This window comes from Rhipicephalus sanguineus, chromosome 3 (genome assembly GCF_013339695.2).
Source record: "Rhipicephalus sanguineus isolate Rsan-2018 chromosome 3, BIME_Rsan_1.4, whole genome shotgun sequence".
Taxonomy (NCBI): domain Eukaryota; kingdom Metazoa; phylum Arthropoda; class Arachnida; order Ixodida; family Ixodidae; genus Rhipicephalus; species Rhipicephalus sanguineus.
Genome location: NC_051178.1, coordinates 212,089,000 through 212,104,827, shown reverse-complemented (window position 1 = coordinate 212,104,827; position 15,828 = coordinate 212,089,000). Strand labels below are relative to the sequence as shown.

The 15,828-nt window shown below is 46.0% G+C and overlaps 1 protein-coding gene across 6 annotated transcripts in view; it reads left to right on the top strand.

Annotated features, from left to right (window-relative positions):
• Positions 1 to 15,828, top strand: part of LOC119388249 (protein O-mannosyl-transferase TMTC4) — a 102,547-nt gene that overhangs the window by 13,385 nt on the left and 73,334 nt on the right. The window contains exon 7 of one of the 6 annotated variants that reach the window (XM_037655922.2): positions 85 to 237. The exons of the other annotated variants lie outside the window; for them this stretch is intronic. Within the exon in view, the coding sequence (XP_037511850.1) occupies positions 85 to 237 (153 nt within the window). The remainder of the gene's footprint in view (positions 1 to 84; positions 238 to 15,828) is intronic. 6 annotated transcript variants of the gene reach the window in all.

Sequence of the window (15,828 nt, the reverse complement as noted above, 5' to 3'; positions counted from 1 at the left end):
AAGATTGAATAAAAATTGAATTTCAAGTGTGCAAGGCAAGAAGAAGATGTCGAAGATCAAAACATACTGTTTTCCTTTCATTAGAACCAGCTTTTCCCAGCAGCCGTGCGGCAAGGCACACTTGCCATGGTGGCCTGTGGAGCACTGGCTATCCGCTGGAAGGTCATGGGTTCGTCTTCACCGGTGTTCCAAAGGATCGACAATCCAGCTTCATTTGAGGAGAACTTCTTTGTGAGGGTAGGTGAAGCATGCCACTTTTGTGCAACCAGTATCGTATCATGATACTTTACAGAGGATTTTGTTTACACTGCTACAACTGTTGTTCGCTACTACAACTTTTGTGTGCCGAGTGCATCTGAGGTAACTTTCATCATAGTACACTGGTGTCACGTAAAAAAAACGTACTCAGATTTGGCAGGGTCACGAGACACAGCACATTTCGTCTCTTAATTGCACACGCATGCATGAACCATATAATGAAGAGTGCCAATATGAATGCTGTCATCTAAAAACTTTACTGGCAATCATTCAGAGCTGTCTGTGACATTGCTGTGGCCCTGAGAAACAACAAATTGTTTTCCTTTGTGGTATGTGCCATTGCAGAAGTGTTTATGCGTGGGTAAAATTGTAGCAGTGGTAGAGTCTTCTGTTTTCATGACATGCTATTGGTCTTGAGGTCGAGCAGAGTCGGCACCTAGCAGCGAATGGACGAAACCCCTAAGTGTAGATGCTGGTGGCCTGTCACTGCTCTAGCACCAGCGTGTGTTGTGTCAGGGTGTCTACCGACCGGGAAAACCGGGAAAACCGGGAATTCTCAGGGATTTTGGGTAGTCTGGAAATTCTCAGGGAAAACTCAGGAAAATTGTGCTCCCATCAGGGAAAATCCACAGTAACTTTATTGAAAGGCAACGAAAGTCGCGGTAGCACTGGCTCGATATTTGTGAACGCATTTTTCAAATCAAACGGCCGCTGCGGCTGCGGGGAAGTGGCGCACCTCGATGCTGTCATCGCCTTCGGAGCGGTGGAGTGGGAGAGAATCAGGCTAATGCGCGGCATGCGGGAACCATGAACCACGACACATCGTATCGCGCAATGTTGTCAGGGTGTTCTGTGACTACGCGGTGTAGTTCTGTATCTTTCTCGCGCGTGCTGTGCGTTAGCACCCGATATGGTGTTTTGTTATCGCCGCATGTCAAGTAACAAGCATGATTAGTTGTAGAAGCGGTAGCAGTAGATGTAACGAGCTTGATTATCTTGCAAGCGATCGCGATCGTTCAGGAAGCGGATGTCTTCGCCAAGACTGGTATCTGGCAGGCCATCCCGATCGGCGAGAAAAAAGACGACGCTTGTTGGCTGTTATCGGAGAGCTCACTCGCTCGGATCCCGAGCTTCAAATATGCTATTTAGGACTCCGTGAAGAATAGAATAAATTTCCAGGCAAGAGCTAGCGTAACTCACTGCAAGTGAAAGCTTTTTTTTTTCTTTTTTTCCCGATGAGGGCACATGCTGAAACAAGTTTTAGGCAGTCAACCGATATTTTGGGGGGCTGCAGCTCGCAATTACCAGCCACACCACGTGGATGTTGCTACAAAGCCGAATTACAAAACTTTTCAGAGCCAAGGCATAGCGGCGACCGAAATTCGCGACACCAGCACGGGTCCCACTGGCTCGATTCGGCGCGCGATGTCGGAAAACAGTAACGTTCCACCATAATCGGATGTGCCGTAATTCAGGCTGTTACCGTGCTTTCATGAGATCTTAGCCCGCAGCTATATTGCTTTTTTTTTTTTTTTGCGAAAGCAATTGTACAGACACTCTGACGCGAATTTTATGCCTTCGCCATGATCTTCCTTATCAAGTCCAAATCGCGATTACATCACCCGCGCGTCGTATGCTCCATGCGCGAGTGAAGCGCGCGAGCGCTGCCGACGAACGGGGACCGTCTCGTTCGCGCGATGGGCACATGGAGATAGGAGCCAGCGGGTTGGGGGGGGGGGGGGCTGCGTAAGTCCGACAGGAAGCGCGTACTTTGTACCAGCGGGCGTGGTTGCGTGTGCCGCGGTATCTTTAGTGGGGATCAGCAGACGTCTCATACCTTTGCAGGTGTTGTGCTCTAATTGCAAAACTTCCGTTGAAGCCATAGCAGAGGCGGATTCAAGGGGGGGGGGTGCGTAGCGGCGATCGCCCCCCCCCCCCCCCCCTTAAGCCAGTCCCCGCCCCCTCCCTTCAGTGCCTGTCGTCCACCTCCTTTGTCAGGCTGCCTGTTGAGTTTGCCCCCTTTTTCAGGTTGCTTTGCCTGCCACTGCCCGAAAGGGGTAAAGAGAATCTTGTCCCTGCTCTCTACCTCTCTCATCGCTCTACCTTTTCCTGCTTCCCTATGCACATTTCCAACGAAGGCTTCTTACGCACCGCCATTTCCCCCTCTGGGCTGTTGTAAATATGCGTGACCCACCAAAATGCACTGCTGAGCGGGGGCTTCAGCCTTTGTACCCCCCCCCCCCCCATTAGGTACCTGAAGCCGCCCCTGAGCCATAGATAGGGCACTTCTCTCAGTGCAGCGGCTGCGTTTTCTGAAGGAGCGAGCTGCCAGCCTATATTCATATAAAATTCCTCTTTGTTGCTATCGGATTTATTGTTTTGCTCTCGCGGTGAAACTGTGACTCTTTTTTTCTAACGTGGGATGGTTTTCGATGTTTTGCGTTCGTGGAGAGCAAATGGTTCGGCTGGGCAACATGGTAGCAAAGGCGTTGCATTGCTCTGGGCAACGCGCGAGGATTTGATAACAACCCGCAGCAGCAGAACAAGCGCAATTCCGCAGTGCATTAAACCCGCATTTTTTTCGTATATACATGTGCCACTCGGCAAGGCATTTAACTGTGATTGCTGCACTTCACGCTCAACAAAATTGATTTTTTTTTTCACGCAAAAAATAAAAAAAAGTTTTTTCATGTTGCCATATTAGTTGAGCATTCTTGTGGCATTTTCAGTTTAAGATTAATCCTTCAGTAACTATGCCTTGCATGAAAGGTCGAATTTCAGTTTAACGAAGTTTCGATATAACGAAGTGAGTTGCCGCTTTTACCAACTTCGCTATATTGAGGTTTAACTGTTCTATGTACTATTCAAATGGGATTAAGTCGTTTTTATTTTCTAACGTGCGTATTAGAGAGTGACATCACCGAGCGATATGGTCTCTACCCATCTTGACATAAAACGAAGTTCTGCTTCACTCAGGGAATTTTAGCAAAAACGCTCAGGGAAAACCTGGAAAACTCAGGGAATTTAGAAAGTCAACTCGGTAGACACCCTGTTGTGTTTTTTGTTCGAGAATTCACGATGCAAGGTGACAGGGACAGTTTGGTTGACGTTGAGTAAGCTAATTCTTTCCTTTTTGTAATGGAAGTTCGTAAAGTCAATTGCTTTTTTGAGTAGCGATGCAAAAAGCATTTGTTTGATGCGACCGCACTAGATACGCCTGTCTCGCTTTTCAGTGTGTAGTGAGGCTAACATTTTTAATTCCATGTCACAGTGCCTTTACCTCTGAGAACAATTCTGACTCATGTTGGGGACGGTGTCACGTGTATCGTCGACATCGTTGAATTCAGTGCCGTCTCTTCTACGTGCTGCTCTGACAGTCCCGTGCACGTTATCGCATTCGTGCTTCAGTCGTCCAGGCTTAGCAAAAACACACAAAGTCTACCTGAAGTTGAGTGATGAGACAAAAATAGCAGAATTGAACTGCTCATGCCCTACAGTATACTAACGAAAGCTGAAGTTCGAATGTGGTTGGTCACGGCGCATATCACAATTTGTTGTATCACACTTTGCGAAGCAGCTTCTGCTAATCAATATATGCTGCGCAAACTTCAACTTTGGCAGTACAGTCGCCGACTGATATTCCAGACCTGGCGAGGACTGCAGAATAGTCCGAAAAATGAAACAGTCCGAAAAAGTTGTCAGGACATGGAAATGAAGTTTATTTGTATTAGAGCAGCCTAAAAAAATCTCCAATGCCTTGCTTCATGCTACACTTAAGGATGAGCAGATTTGGTTGTATTTGGGCTTCATAACGTCAGTGCGTTTGTGATCGCTACCACCGACCGTCGCGTGTGGCACACTTGGTGGCTCCATGGCACCAGGCAAACAAAATTTGATACCAGTCACAAAAAGATGCACACAACGTATTGTCTGGTTGGTGATATTTAATGACACGGTCTAGAGTTCTTTATCCTGCACTGACATCACGGTATCCAAGCCTCCAGCATTTCGCCCCCATCGAAACACGACCGCGATCAAACCCGCGTGTGGTCTGTAGCCGAGTACCGTAACCACTGAGCAACCGCAACGGCAGAGAACGTGTGATGCGCACGACGGCTCAAAAACACTTGACACACCACCAGCATGACCACATGCGGAATGACAACTGGAAAAACAAACGCACAAAAAAAAAAAACCTTCCGGCGTGGTAATGATGACAATAAGGCTGACTGGAAATGAAAAGTTGCGTAGTCTAAGTGTTTTGCCAGCCAAAGAGAGCGGGCATGGCCTCCAAAACTGGAAGATTGTGCGTGCTCCCAATCTTGGAGGCAGCACAACTGGTCATCGGAAGCCATACTTGATCAGCCAGCGGAAAAATCGAACATGGCAGCTTTCAAAATCAAGCGGCGTGGCTTAAAAGGAGTGATTGAGTCCGAAAAAATCGAACTTCAGGGCATAAATTTGTCCGAAAAATCGGTTGCAAAAATGTATTAGTCTATGGAACCTTGACAGTGCATTTATGAAGTCCGAAATATCCATCAGTTCGAAATATTGGAGTCAGAAAAATTCAGTCGATAGACGGTTTATCGGTCTCATAATTTGTGGAAGATGCATTAAAAAGGCCCAGAGAACAAATATATCCACATGAATAGTGACAATAACTCTCTCGCGCGTGTTCATCATCGCTTACATGGCCTGTCTGTTTCTGGCTCGGGAAACATTTTTTACTGTGTACAATTTCATGCATAAACTGGACGAGTTTCGGGCCCCTATTTATACTTTGGAACACTGATAACACCTCTCGTAGTTCAGTGAGCCTGACAGAAAATGTGCAAACTACAGTGAGACGCTCGTTTAAAGGACTCACGACCAAACCTTGCATTTACTGTGAATGTGGCACATGTAGGATGTAGAACGGATCGCATGCTTGGATGCATTTACTATACGGGAAAGTAGACTTGTGCGAATAGTAAATTTTAGGTTTGAAGCGAATAGTGATTTGGTCGAATAATTTCAAATCGAATTCGAATACTATATATCACATATTTAGGGCTCCTTGTTTTCAGATAAATCCGAAAAAAACCGATAAACACTCGCCAGTAAATTTTTTGACAATTCGAATTTATCCGATAAGCTCCGATTTTAATAAAGCATTTTCAACGTTCAAAAGGCGTTTTCAAAGCTGACAATCGTCAATCGAAAGGAGTGCACCTCGATTAGCGGTAGCAACCTCGTAAAGTATGATTGCGTCTATTACAACATGCTTTAAGGTTGCAATACCATACCTGCCAACTCTCCCAAATTGTCCGGGAGACTCCCGAATTTGGACCTAATCTCCCGATTGTACGAATGTCATCTCGAATCTCCCTAAAAGTGGCCACCACAGCAGAGGCGGGTTTTTTTTTTCTCTCTTTTTTTTGAAATTATGCGTGTACGTCAGCCTTTCCTGCTGTGGTGGTGCTGCGGAAGAGCACTCGCCACCACACTTCTATTTCATTGTAACCATATCGCAGAGTACCGCTGAGTACATTCTAGGCACTGCGCATCTGGGCGAAGGCTGGCCGCGAGAAGCGCTCGCCACCGTACCGAAAGAAGGCGAGGTAAAAAGTACAGTCTCAACGGAAAAAGATGAACGGCGTTCATCTTTTCCGTTGAGACTGTTCACATCCAAATGTGAACGGCGGCTGGAGTTGTGGCGCTGCACGAGCACTCCGATAACGAGACGGCGAGACTGTCGAGCACATTCCATTTTCCAAAGGAGGGGTGGCCGGCAGACTGGCGGTAAGTAAGCGGCCCCCATTGTGCTTTGCACTCTCGATATCGGCGTGCTTGGGAGAAACAGCGCCGCGTGTTGCAATCTTGCCGCTCTGGCCACCATTGAGTTCATTTGCGGCAATCGTTTCCGTTCAGCCAACCAGATCTTTTGCGTCTCCTTCTTGCCCACCGCATTTTGTACGCTACGCCGTCTGCCGTGGGGGTTGCGTGTTTTCAGAGTTTAGTTAGAAGGTCGATGACGGCGTCAAAATCAAAGAAGTGCTTGCAAGTGTTTCTGGACTCATACGCAGCTGAGTTTCCGTGGTTTGTGACTTTGCGGAAAGGTGACAAGTACGGATTCTGTACCACGTGCGCCTGTGAACTGCCTTGGTGCCTTCACAAGTAAAGAAGTTTGGTTCAAGCAGCTCAAAACAAACATCCTTCCCCCCCCCCCCCCCCCTGCTGCGGTCTCCCGAATTTTCATGCTGTGAGGTTGGCAGGTATGCAATACGAACAAACGTAGGTGTTTTGCATACAAGTATTTGTGTTTTCATGTATATGCGCTTGCGCATTGAAAGCTTCCAGACGTCTAAAATACACTTAGTGTGTTCACATGTTTTTGTGTTCAGATATCATTTCATCTAAGATTTCGGAGTATTGAAAATACTAATAATAATTATAGGTCCTTTATTTTTCATCAAGAAGGTGAGGAAGTCTGGGAGAAAAAGCTGAGAAGCAGCTTGAGTGGCTCCTGCTCCCCACATAAGTACACTTCGGCGAGTTCACGGCAGTGCACATCAACCGCCTTATTAACAGCGTAAATGAACAGGAAGTGAGAAAAAATAAAAGAATGGAAAAACAGGATTATCAGCAACAATGCAACACATTCTCGTTGGAAATAAAATTAATAAGAAGACATTGCAACAACTTATAATGCAAAATTAAACACCGAATTTCGGAGGATTGGAGATTTACGAGAAATAAACTTCCATAAACGTCCAATTTCCCCCAATAAAATAAACTCTGAAAAACACCCTCTGAATTTCAAGAAAAATGAACTCTGAAAACATGGAGCCCTACACACATTATAAAGGAGAATGAGCATAGTTGTCACAACTCGACTAACCTGCACAATATTTTTTTAAAATTGAAACAGGACATGTGCAGATGTCATTCTTTTTGATTCTAAGGAAGTGGAAGCAACTTTGAATAGTAGCAGGATTTGACTTTCAGTAGAATGCAAGTGATAACCTGTTAAATACTATGTTACATTTTAAAGTTTACTATACTTAGAGCATGTAAGCCAGTATAACAAGCTTTTAAACTTAAAAAATGATGGATTGATGTGAGGGTAATATGTTCATTTAAGAAGGTATCAGCTTGAGCTTGTGGGCATGGCTTCATAATAGGCAACAGCGCGGGCACACGGGACTAGAGTCCTGTCTGTCTGTCTTTCTAGTCCTATGTGCCCGCCAGAGGCGGATCCGGGACCTTCTTTGGGAGGGAGGGGGCGGGGGTCCTTAATTCGGTAGGGGTGGGAGGTGTTATTGCGCAGCTCGCAGTAACTGAAGGGAAGGGAGTGAGAAGGCAAAGACACATTTCTTCGCATTAGGTCTGCATTTTTCAAGTTATTGCAGCCTCCTTCTCTCATATTGCATGCGGCGCGATGAAGCGCTTGCTTGAAACGCGACAAAAAGGAACCAGTGTTCTTTAAAAAAGACTGTGGTGAAAGTATTTGCACGTGCAATAAATGTTTGAAAATGGGAAAATAATACATGAAAGATTTTGCTGTAGTTGCTATCGCCAGTTCAAGTACCCGACCCAATACAAGCGAGCTAGAACGATCGCGCTTTAATGTTATCAAAAACCCTTCGAGAAAATGGAGCCGCTAATGTCACATTGATTTTTGTTTCGTTCAACTTAAACATCTGTATCAAGTAGTGTAAAGGCTCAGCTTAAGCTAAAAGACTTAGGAAATCATGTGCACACGAAACCAATTCACTAAGACCGACTTACGTTGCAAGCCTCCCTCGTTGGCCAAGTTTTCCTCCCGATATGACGCAGCCATCTCCCTCACCGTTTGATGTTTTTTTTCCTCATGGAACAACAAAAAAACTCTTCTCTTTTTCAATGTCGTTTGAGCGCCAGCAGCACCGCAAGTCGGCATCGCGCTGCAGCTGATGCCACCTTGCTAAGGTAAAGAGCCTACACTGGTAGCGCAAATGTTTGCCTGTCGTTCCACGCTCCCCCATGGTGTTATTTTTCAGCGAATAAAATTCACGGTGGTCATCGGACGGAGGGGAGGATGTCAGCATATTTACAGCAGCCCAGAGGGGACTGTGACGGTGCCCAAGAAGCCTTTCATAAACACTGTTGGCAGTGGCGACCTGTGTGTACGTGTCTCTCCTCGCTGTCGTCTTCGCACCTATTACGTTGGATAATCCAAGAAGCCTTCGTTGGAAATGTGCATAGGGAAGCGAAAAGGAAAAGATATACGTGGAACGAGAGAGAGAGAGAGCACGCGGAGGAGATTCTCCTTTTCCCCTTTTCACAATTATTGTCTGCTCTTTCGTAGAAAAAAAAATACAGACCTTACACCCAGTTCGTGAGGGCACATAACCCTTTCTCAAAGAAAGCATTGCAATGCTTCACCTATTGAAAATTCAAAAGGACAGACTTCCTATAGACACACTATTTCCTCCTATTGACGCTTTTTTCTTTTCCTGAATGTCCCCCGCTCCTCGGGTCACAATAAAATCTCCCTTGCACTCTGGGAGCGTGATGACGATCAATTTGGGCTTTATCGTCGCACTCAACAAGGCAATGCTCACTTCCAAGACCGTCCTTCCAAGGTCATTTAGCCCCAACTGCGCCATTGGATGTACGGGTGGGACGATCGAGTGCCAAGCTTTGCTGAAAGGCTCATTGGGCACTGTCGGGAGTCACCTTCTCGCCAGGAGCCTTCGAGGCCGCAGTGAGGAAGACGTATGGCTATGTTGGGAGATCAAAAGTAAAGAGATGTTACTTGATTACATAATGGTAGCGGAGGCTTTTTCCAGCGAGCCGAAGCCCAGCTTAAATGTCTCGGGTGATGCTAGGGAAAATATTGTTCACTTCATTTGTCCAATAAGACAAGTCTCCACACGACGCCCCAAAGGGGACCAACGTGTGGCACCACCTCCGTTCCAGCCCCGGAAAACGCGAGCGGAGCTCGTCAGATTTGGTCAGATCCTCCAAACAACCACCACATAACTGCACCAGAAGTTCCAGGCGAATTACTCGATGGAGCCGATTATTATCTTTCGTAGTGGGGGATGACAATGCGACATCGCCGAGGTCATCCCAGACGCATGGTGACCGATCCCTGCACCTGGAGACGTATTCCAAGAAAGGGCTGAGCGTGTCATCAGTGCAAGCCCCCTCCTCTGACTCGCTTCAGCTCAGTCACAAAGCTTTTCTGTTAAATATTTGGAAGAATTTTTGTTTTATATACCACTGGGGGTGACCTGTGTTGCCCTCTTGGACCATGTGCCTCTGACAAAAAAAAAAAGAGGAAGGGAAGGCTCCTTTCTTGCTGCCGCTGTAATGGCCACGCTGATTTCAGCGACCTTCTACTTAGTAGACTAACGGTTTGGCCTGTTGATTTTCCAGTTTTGCTAAAGTACATAGCGTGAAGCAGTATTGGAACACATCAACAACGAAGACGAGCGCTTACTTCCAAATGAAGATTTAGGGTTTCGTCCACACATAGGAGCAGAAAGAAAGAAGAATGAACAAACAAAGAATGCAAAATGCAACACAAAAAGACCCCCTCCGATTGCCATGTTGCCGCGCTGGTGTCTTCCAGAAATGCTAACTCCCTTGCGGGACAAGCGTATGATACCCCTGACTGACACATGGGCAAAATACTTTGCAGTAAACCCGTTTTGTTGCTCTGAGGACCCTTTGGAGAGAGTTTGCACTGATGACAAACGGCACCGCACTAAGTTCTCTAGGTGGTTTGTGGCCTCCACGATTAGCGTCGGTTGCACAGATGAATGCCGCAAGAAAAAAGAAAAAAGAGAGAAAAAAAAGGCACTGCTCCTTAAATTGGCGGTAGAGAACACATTTTAAAACCACTCTGCCGGTTGGCACCCACTGTGCAGACTACAACGCACCACACTATCGACAGTGCAAATGACACAGCCGGAATTCAACATGGCGGCGCTAGCGACTTCTTGCGGGCGTACGAAGGAAGACGTCACTGCCACAACAGTGCATTTTTCTGGGGCTACGCATGTATACAACGTCACAGAGGGGATTAGTGACACCCGGTGAGCCTTCGTTGAAAGGCTGCATTCTTGAGTTCTGCTCACTGTATGCGAGAGAATACCCTTCACGTTCGAAATGTGGATGCGGAATCCGCTTTTCCGAAAAGGAACATTGCCGGGAGGGAGATACTCTTCGTCTCGTTGTCTCGGGACGGAGGTGGTCCCACGAACGACTTTCCGGAAGATGCCCCCTCGCATAAAGGACTCTACAGTGCCCGTTGTGGCATGCTCAAGCAAGCGATCATTCAAACACATTCCAGTTCTGTCTGAAGGTGCAGAATGGGGTGCAGGTAGACGTGATGGGTGCATTTCTCGCCGAAGCTGCCTAAAAAATTCCGCATGCTGAGAAAGGGTGCCGGGGGAGGGGGAGGGGGTGGTTGGTGGCTTTGGGGGGGGGGGTCGCCCAACCCTTCCCCCCCCCCCCCCTCTGTATCCGCCACTGGTGCCTGCGCTGTTTCTATGATGATGTTCATTTAACCTTGAAGTGGGGCTTAACAGCAGTGCAGATTTCCCTGAGTAGGTGTATTCTTGCTAGGGTTAAGACTTGGGTAAGTTGGTTCATTGTGCAAAGAAGGGAAAACAGCGCTAGATTTTTGGACAAACGCAAGGAGCGCCCGTCGTCTGTCTTCCATTGTGTTCGTCCAAAAATTCAGCGCTGTTTTCCCTTCTTTGTAGGTGTATTTGCGGCATAGCTACACTCCACTGCAGTGAACCAGCTTACAGGGGCGTTACATGTGGATTAATATACATCTATTCTTCATTTCAAAACTTCGAATTTCCAATAATTTAAATTCGAATTGAAGTGAATTTGAATACTGTAATATTCGTTTGAATAATCGAAGTGCTCGAATATTCGCACAAGCCTATGTAAAGCATAAGCAAATCATGACTGGCAGCTCTGGCCAAGCCACCACGATCTTTCGCGGACTGTGTTCACGCATGTAGTGTGCAGCAAGTACGCATGCATGAATGCACAGATTACAGAATAAGACCGAGAAATGTATTATTGCATTTGACTGAGCATCAACACTTTTCGTCAGCGAACGCTTAACTCTTTCGTTACCGCGAGAAAATGGTTATCTTTCAAATGTCTCGGGAAGAGAGTTTTTGCCACTTTTAAAAGTACTCCAGCATGCATTGCAGCATACCAAATTACGCATAATGAAATGGTCTTTCCAAAAAATATAAGTTGTAAGCACAAAAATATTGTGGAATGTATAAAAATCTTAAATTGTGTAACTTTTTGTCGCCAGCTGATAACAGACAATAAAAAACGCTAAATATGCAAAACACTCAGAACAAAGAAAATTCAGAATATACATTTGAAGATAAATGACCCAGGAATCGTAAAAAAATAATAAATGTTCTACAATGTCTATTAGAATAGAAAAAAAACCTGAGCCGAGGTACTGCTTCACTGCTTGTGCAATGCGGTGAAGCATTTTCTGGTTTTCGTGAGACGCAGGTGCACTCCTGCGCTTTTCGCATAAAATCTTTGTTTTTTTACGAGAATAGCCTCCTGGTGTTTCCAATATAGATGGATGTTCGCGATGTGAACAACCCCTGTATAAATCAGATGTGCAAGTGAACTTCACCAGTTCGTCTGGCGTCGCCTCTTTCAATGAGCCACCTCTTTCCGCATAGGCTAATGTTCCAAAATATGCATCTAAGCATATTTATCGTATTCTTGCAGTAGTATTAAAAAAAGAACAAAATCATGCGCAGTCCTAAATCGTCTCGCGCCGCTCTGTAGTGCGGGGCTGAGATCTGCTCCGGCGGCCTTCTTGTCGTGAGGAGAAGCTTTGCAGCCAGCGCCAGCACATCGCGCCCCAGCGACGTGTGGACCTCGCACGTAACCAGGCTAGCACTAAGATTGTGCACAAAGGTTAGCAGCTACGCACACGCGGCGGAGGACACCACTTGAGGCCGTAAGGGAACGAACCCCTGAACGGTTGCGGATGGCCCAGGCTGATGCAAAACATCGTTGCCATCTTCGGACTCGAAGCTCGTCGTCACTAAATTCAGGTGCGGCGGCAAGATAGTTCCAAGTGGCGCGCGTTTCTCGCGGCGCAAGGTGCGCAGCCATGCGCGCGTGACGACGCCATCATAGGAGCGATTAGCGACACGGGATGCGGCCCTGTGCCTGATATAAAGCAGAAGCAAAACCGAGCTGCGGGAAACTGGCCGAAAAGGCCAAGTCCACCCGTTAACATGCGGCGGACCTTCGGAAATAATTGTTGGTAGAATAATTGTCTTCGACTCCAAACAACAGCTCTCTAATGAGTAGCTGGGTAAATTTCAGGCCATTTTACCGCTCAACGTGGTCAGATTGCGAAGCAGACACCATAATTTGATACTTGACTTGCAAAAGTTCTTTTGATTAAAGAAGTTGATGTAGTGAAGCATAACCCCGAGCAATACGCATTTCTCCCAAGTCGTAAGCCCAGTGCACTTCCAACAACATGTACATTGGTTCGCGTAACGTGTGTAAAAATCAATATTTGCCAAAACGGTGAAAATTCAAACTGATTCTGAAAGTTCAGTGACTGGACTAAATTGTAGGTGGTCTGGACATGAGAAACAAATCAACATGCCAAATTGACGATTCAAAGTATCCATCACGGGTGATCGATTTGAATTGGCTTGGTAACGAAAGAGTTAACCATTTGGTCAAAAGCTGCTGCACGTCAGGAAGATACCTTGCCGTTCCGGCACCTGACAAGTACTCTCGGAGATGTCTGCTCATCGTGAAGATATAAAGCTTATCCGTGCTCAGTGCAATAGTACGGCATTGCGGAACGAAAAAACCTCCTGTGAAACTTGAAATGTTTTGGCAGCGAGGGCCCAGAATAACCATATAGAAACATGGCCCCGTGCGCTTGCAACATCGCACGGGCGACGTAATCTACAACTAATGGAGCGACGTGCTGCCCCTATAAATCGATCTCATGGCCAATATACCAAGGGATGCTGCAGGTTGTTGGGAAATCACATGACTACCTGGGGGTATGCACCTGTGTCAGGGGGTCCCTACCTGATGTGTCCTTGCTAATGTCAGCCACCCAAGCAACCATCTGGGACAGGAGGATTCCCACACCTCTTGTGGTACGAGTAGACCATGTGTAATTGCAGACGATCACACGTACAATCGTAGTTCAGAGATCAAGGGTATTCCTTGCGGTGCAGTGCTCAGAGATTTCTGCAGACTCGGGCACAGGACTAGCAACACCACGACACAGAGTGACACCTGACGGGATCCTGCATCTTGTTAAGCCTGAAGCTGCAGTGGTTGCACTCCTGCGATATAAAAGACACTTCAAAGCCAAGTTTGTACACGACTGGCTTTCTTTGAAGAAACGTACAAAAAGCTTTATTCCTTACCACTGCTTGTTCTTACTCAAATCTAAAAAAAAAGAAAGCAGATTGCAAGTCTTGCTATTTAGTAGTTTCAAACACATGGCATTATTGTTTGCCTGGTTGGCTGCTCCCTTTGGATAGGCAGAGAGATAGTCACTTTTTTGCAGCAGCCATTTGTCTCATGCAAAGTGAGTACACAGTGGCAGTTTTTACGCTTTTCTGGATGCAGACTCTCAGTAAATGGAAATCTCTTAAATGGAACTGTGCTTAAATGGAACAACACTTGATCCGATTGTTTGTATGTGAATTCTGCACCTGTTCATCTATCAGTAAATGGAACTCCTTACAGGAAAACATTTCCTGGCCCTTCAATTTTTGTTTAACAAGAGTCTGTTGTATTAAACAGCGAATATACCAAAGCGGTGTGTATTGAACAATGCAGGCTGCAGTTCACAGATTTTGTATGAAGTGTAAGCAAGAATAAGAAATGGTAGGTGTAATCTTTTAAAGCTTGCAAGTGTACTCGCTGTATATGCCTAGCAAACATTCCTCGTTATGTGTACCCAAAAGAAGTTGTTACGAAAAATGAAGTGGATAAGCTGGACAAACACAAAGTACAGACAAAGACAAGAGTTGATGTGTCACAGTCACTATGGTCGTATCAAAAAATTGCTTTTCTCACTTTCTTTTGCAAAGGATTTTTATTTCCGTATGAAAACGGTAGTGCTGCCTTTTGGTTGAACCCTACGACGGTAAGAAGAGTGCTTGATCCAAGGTCATCACCCATAAGTTTCTGCGGGGGCAGCCACCCTTTAGTATGTTAATGCATGTGCTTGTATGTGTGTGGCATATAAATACATAAAGATTTGAGGGGAGGGGGGTTGACCCCCGAACCACCCCCGGGCTAGACCAATGGTTGTACCTGAGAAAATCCTTCACTACAGCCATGTGCATGTGTGCCATAGTTTAAGGTGACAAAACTACAACCATGTGTATGCCCTAATGCCTGGCTGTTGCGTGGCCCGCAGTGGCTGTGCTTTGATTGGTCCAGGCTGCATGACACTCATCGTCCATCTCATACATCCGCATTGCAAGCGTTGTTGCGTCGGCTCTCCCTAGCTGTACTCGTCAGTCAAATGGTGCTGCACCAGATGCCCAGCTGCGAAGGTAGGCCTCCAAGATGAATGCTCTCCTTTGGCAAAAATTACCTGCCAGAACAAAAAAGTAATGTGGTCGAGCAGGGTTTTGCTTTGGGATGCCACCCTACACAGTCGACAAAAAAGTTCATCCCGCCTTTTGGCTTGTGGTGAATCTTATGCAGTCAAATCTTAACACAAGAACTTTCAAGGGACGCTGAAAACCATTCTTTTTAAGAATGTTATAATGAAAAAATAACATCCCCAAAATCCAAGCAGAGCAAATTGCCTTTCTTGTAGCATAGGTCCCGGCACTGGCACTATTGAAGTTTCATTGGAGCCAGCGGCACCTCAGTCGCGCTGCCGACGTCTTAGTGTCAGCATGATGATTCAAGTCACGTGATTATAGAAAAGCAATTCGCTGGACTATATCAGACAGTTTTCACTCAAGTGCCTAGCGTAGCTTTACGATTCCAGCCTCTTGCTGATGACGCCTTTCTCGCAAGGTGGCCATGTTGATCACTACACATCAGCCCCAAAATTCGTGATTCACTAATAAATTCAAGTTGGCCCACCTAATTTTGTTTTACGGAGCCGTATGTTTGTCGGTACCATGCCAAAAGTACTACGCCTTATGCATTATAGGCACATTTGCCACCAATATTGCTGGAGAACTTACCAAGAATGTTGGCATTAAAAATTTCCATTGCGGTCTCTACAATTGTTTTAACCCCACTTTACAAGTAGTGGTTGCAATAACTTCGCTGTTTTCTTTGCGATCCTTAACTTGTGAAGGGGCTTGTCTATGCTAGTTTGGAGAAACAGTCAGCAAATGTTGTTATGCGATATTTATTCGCGTTCACGTTCCACACTGTACTTGTTTCGCCTCGTAGAACTGCTTTTTAACAGCAGTATCGAAGTCTGCAGTGTAAGCTGGTCTATAAAAATTTGATGCTTTGATACAATGCAAGTTCATTGCAGTGGAAAGGAAGTGGTATGAAGGCATGTTGGAA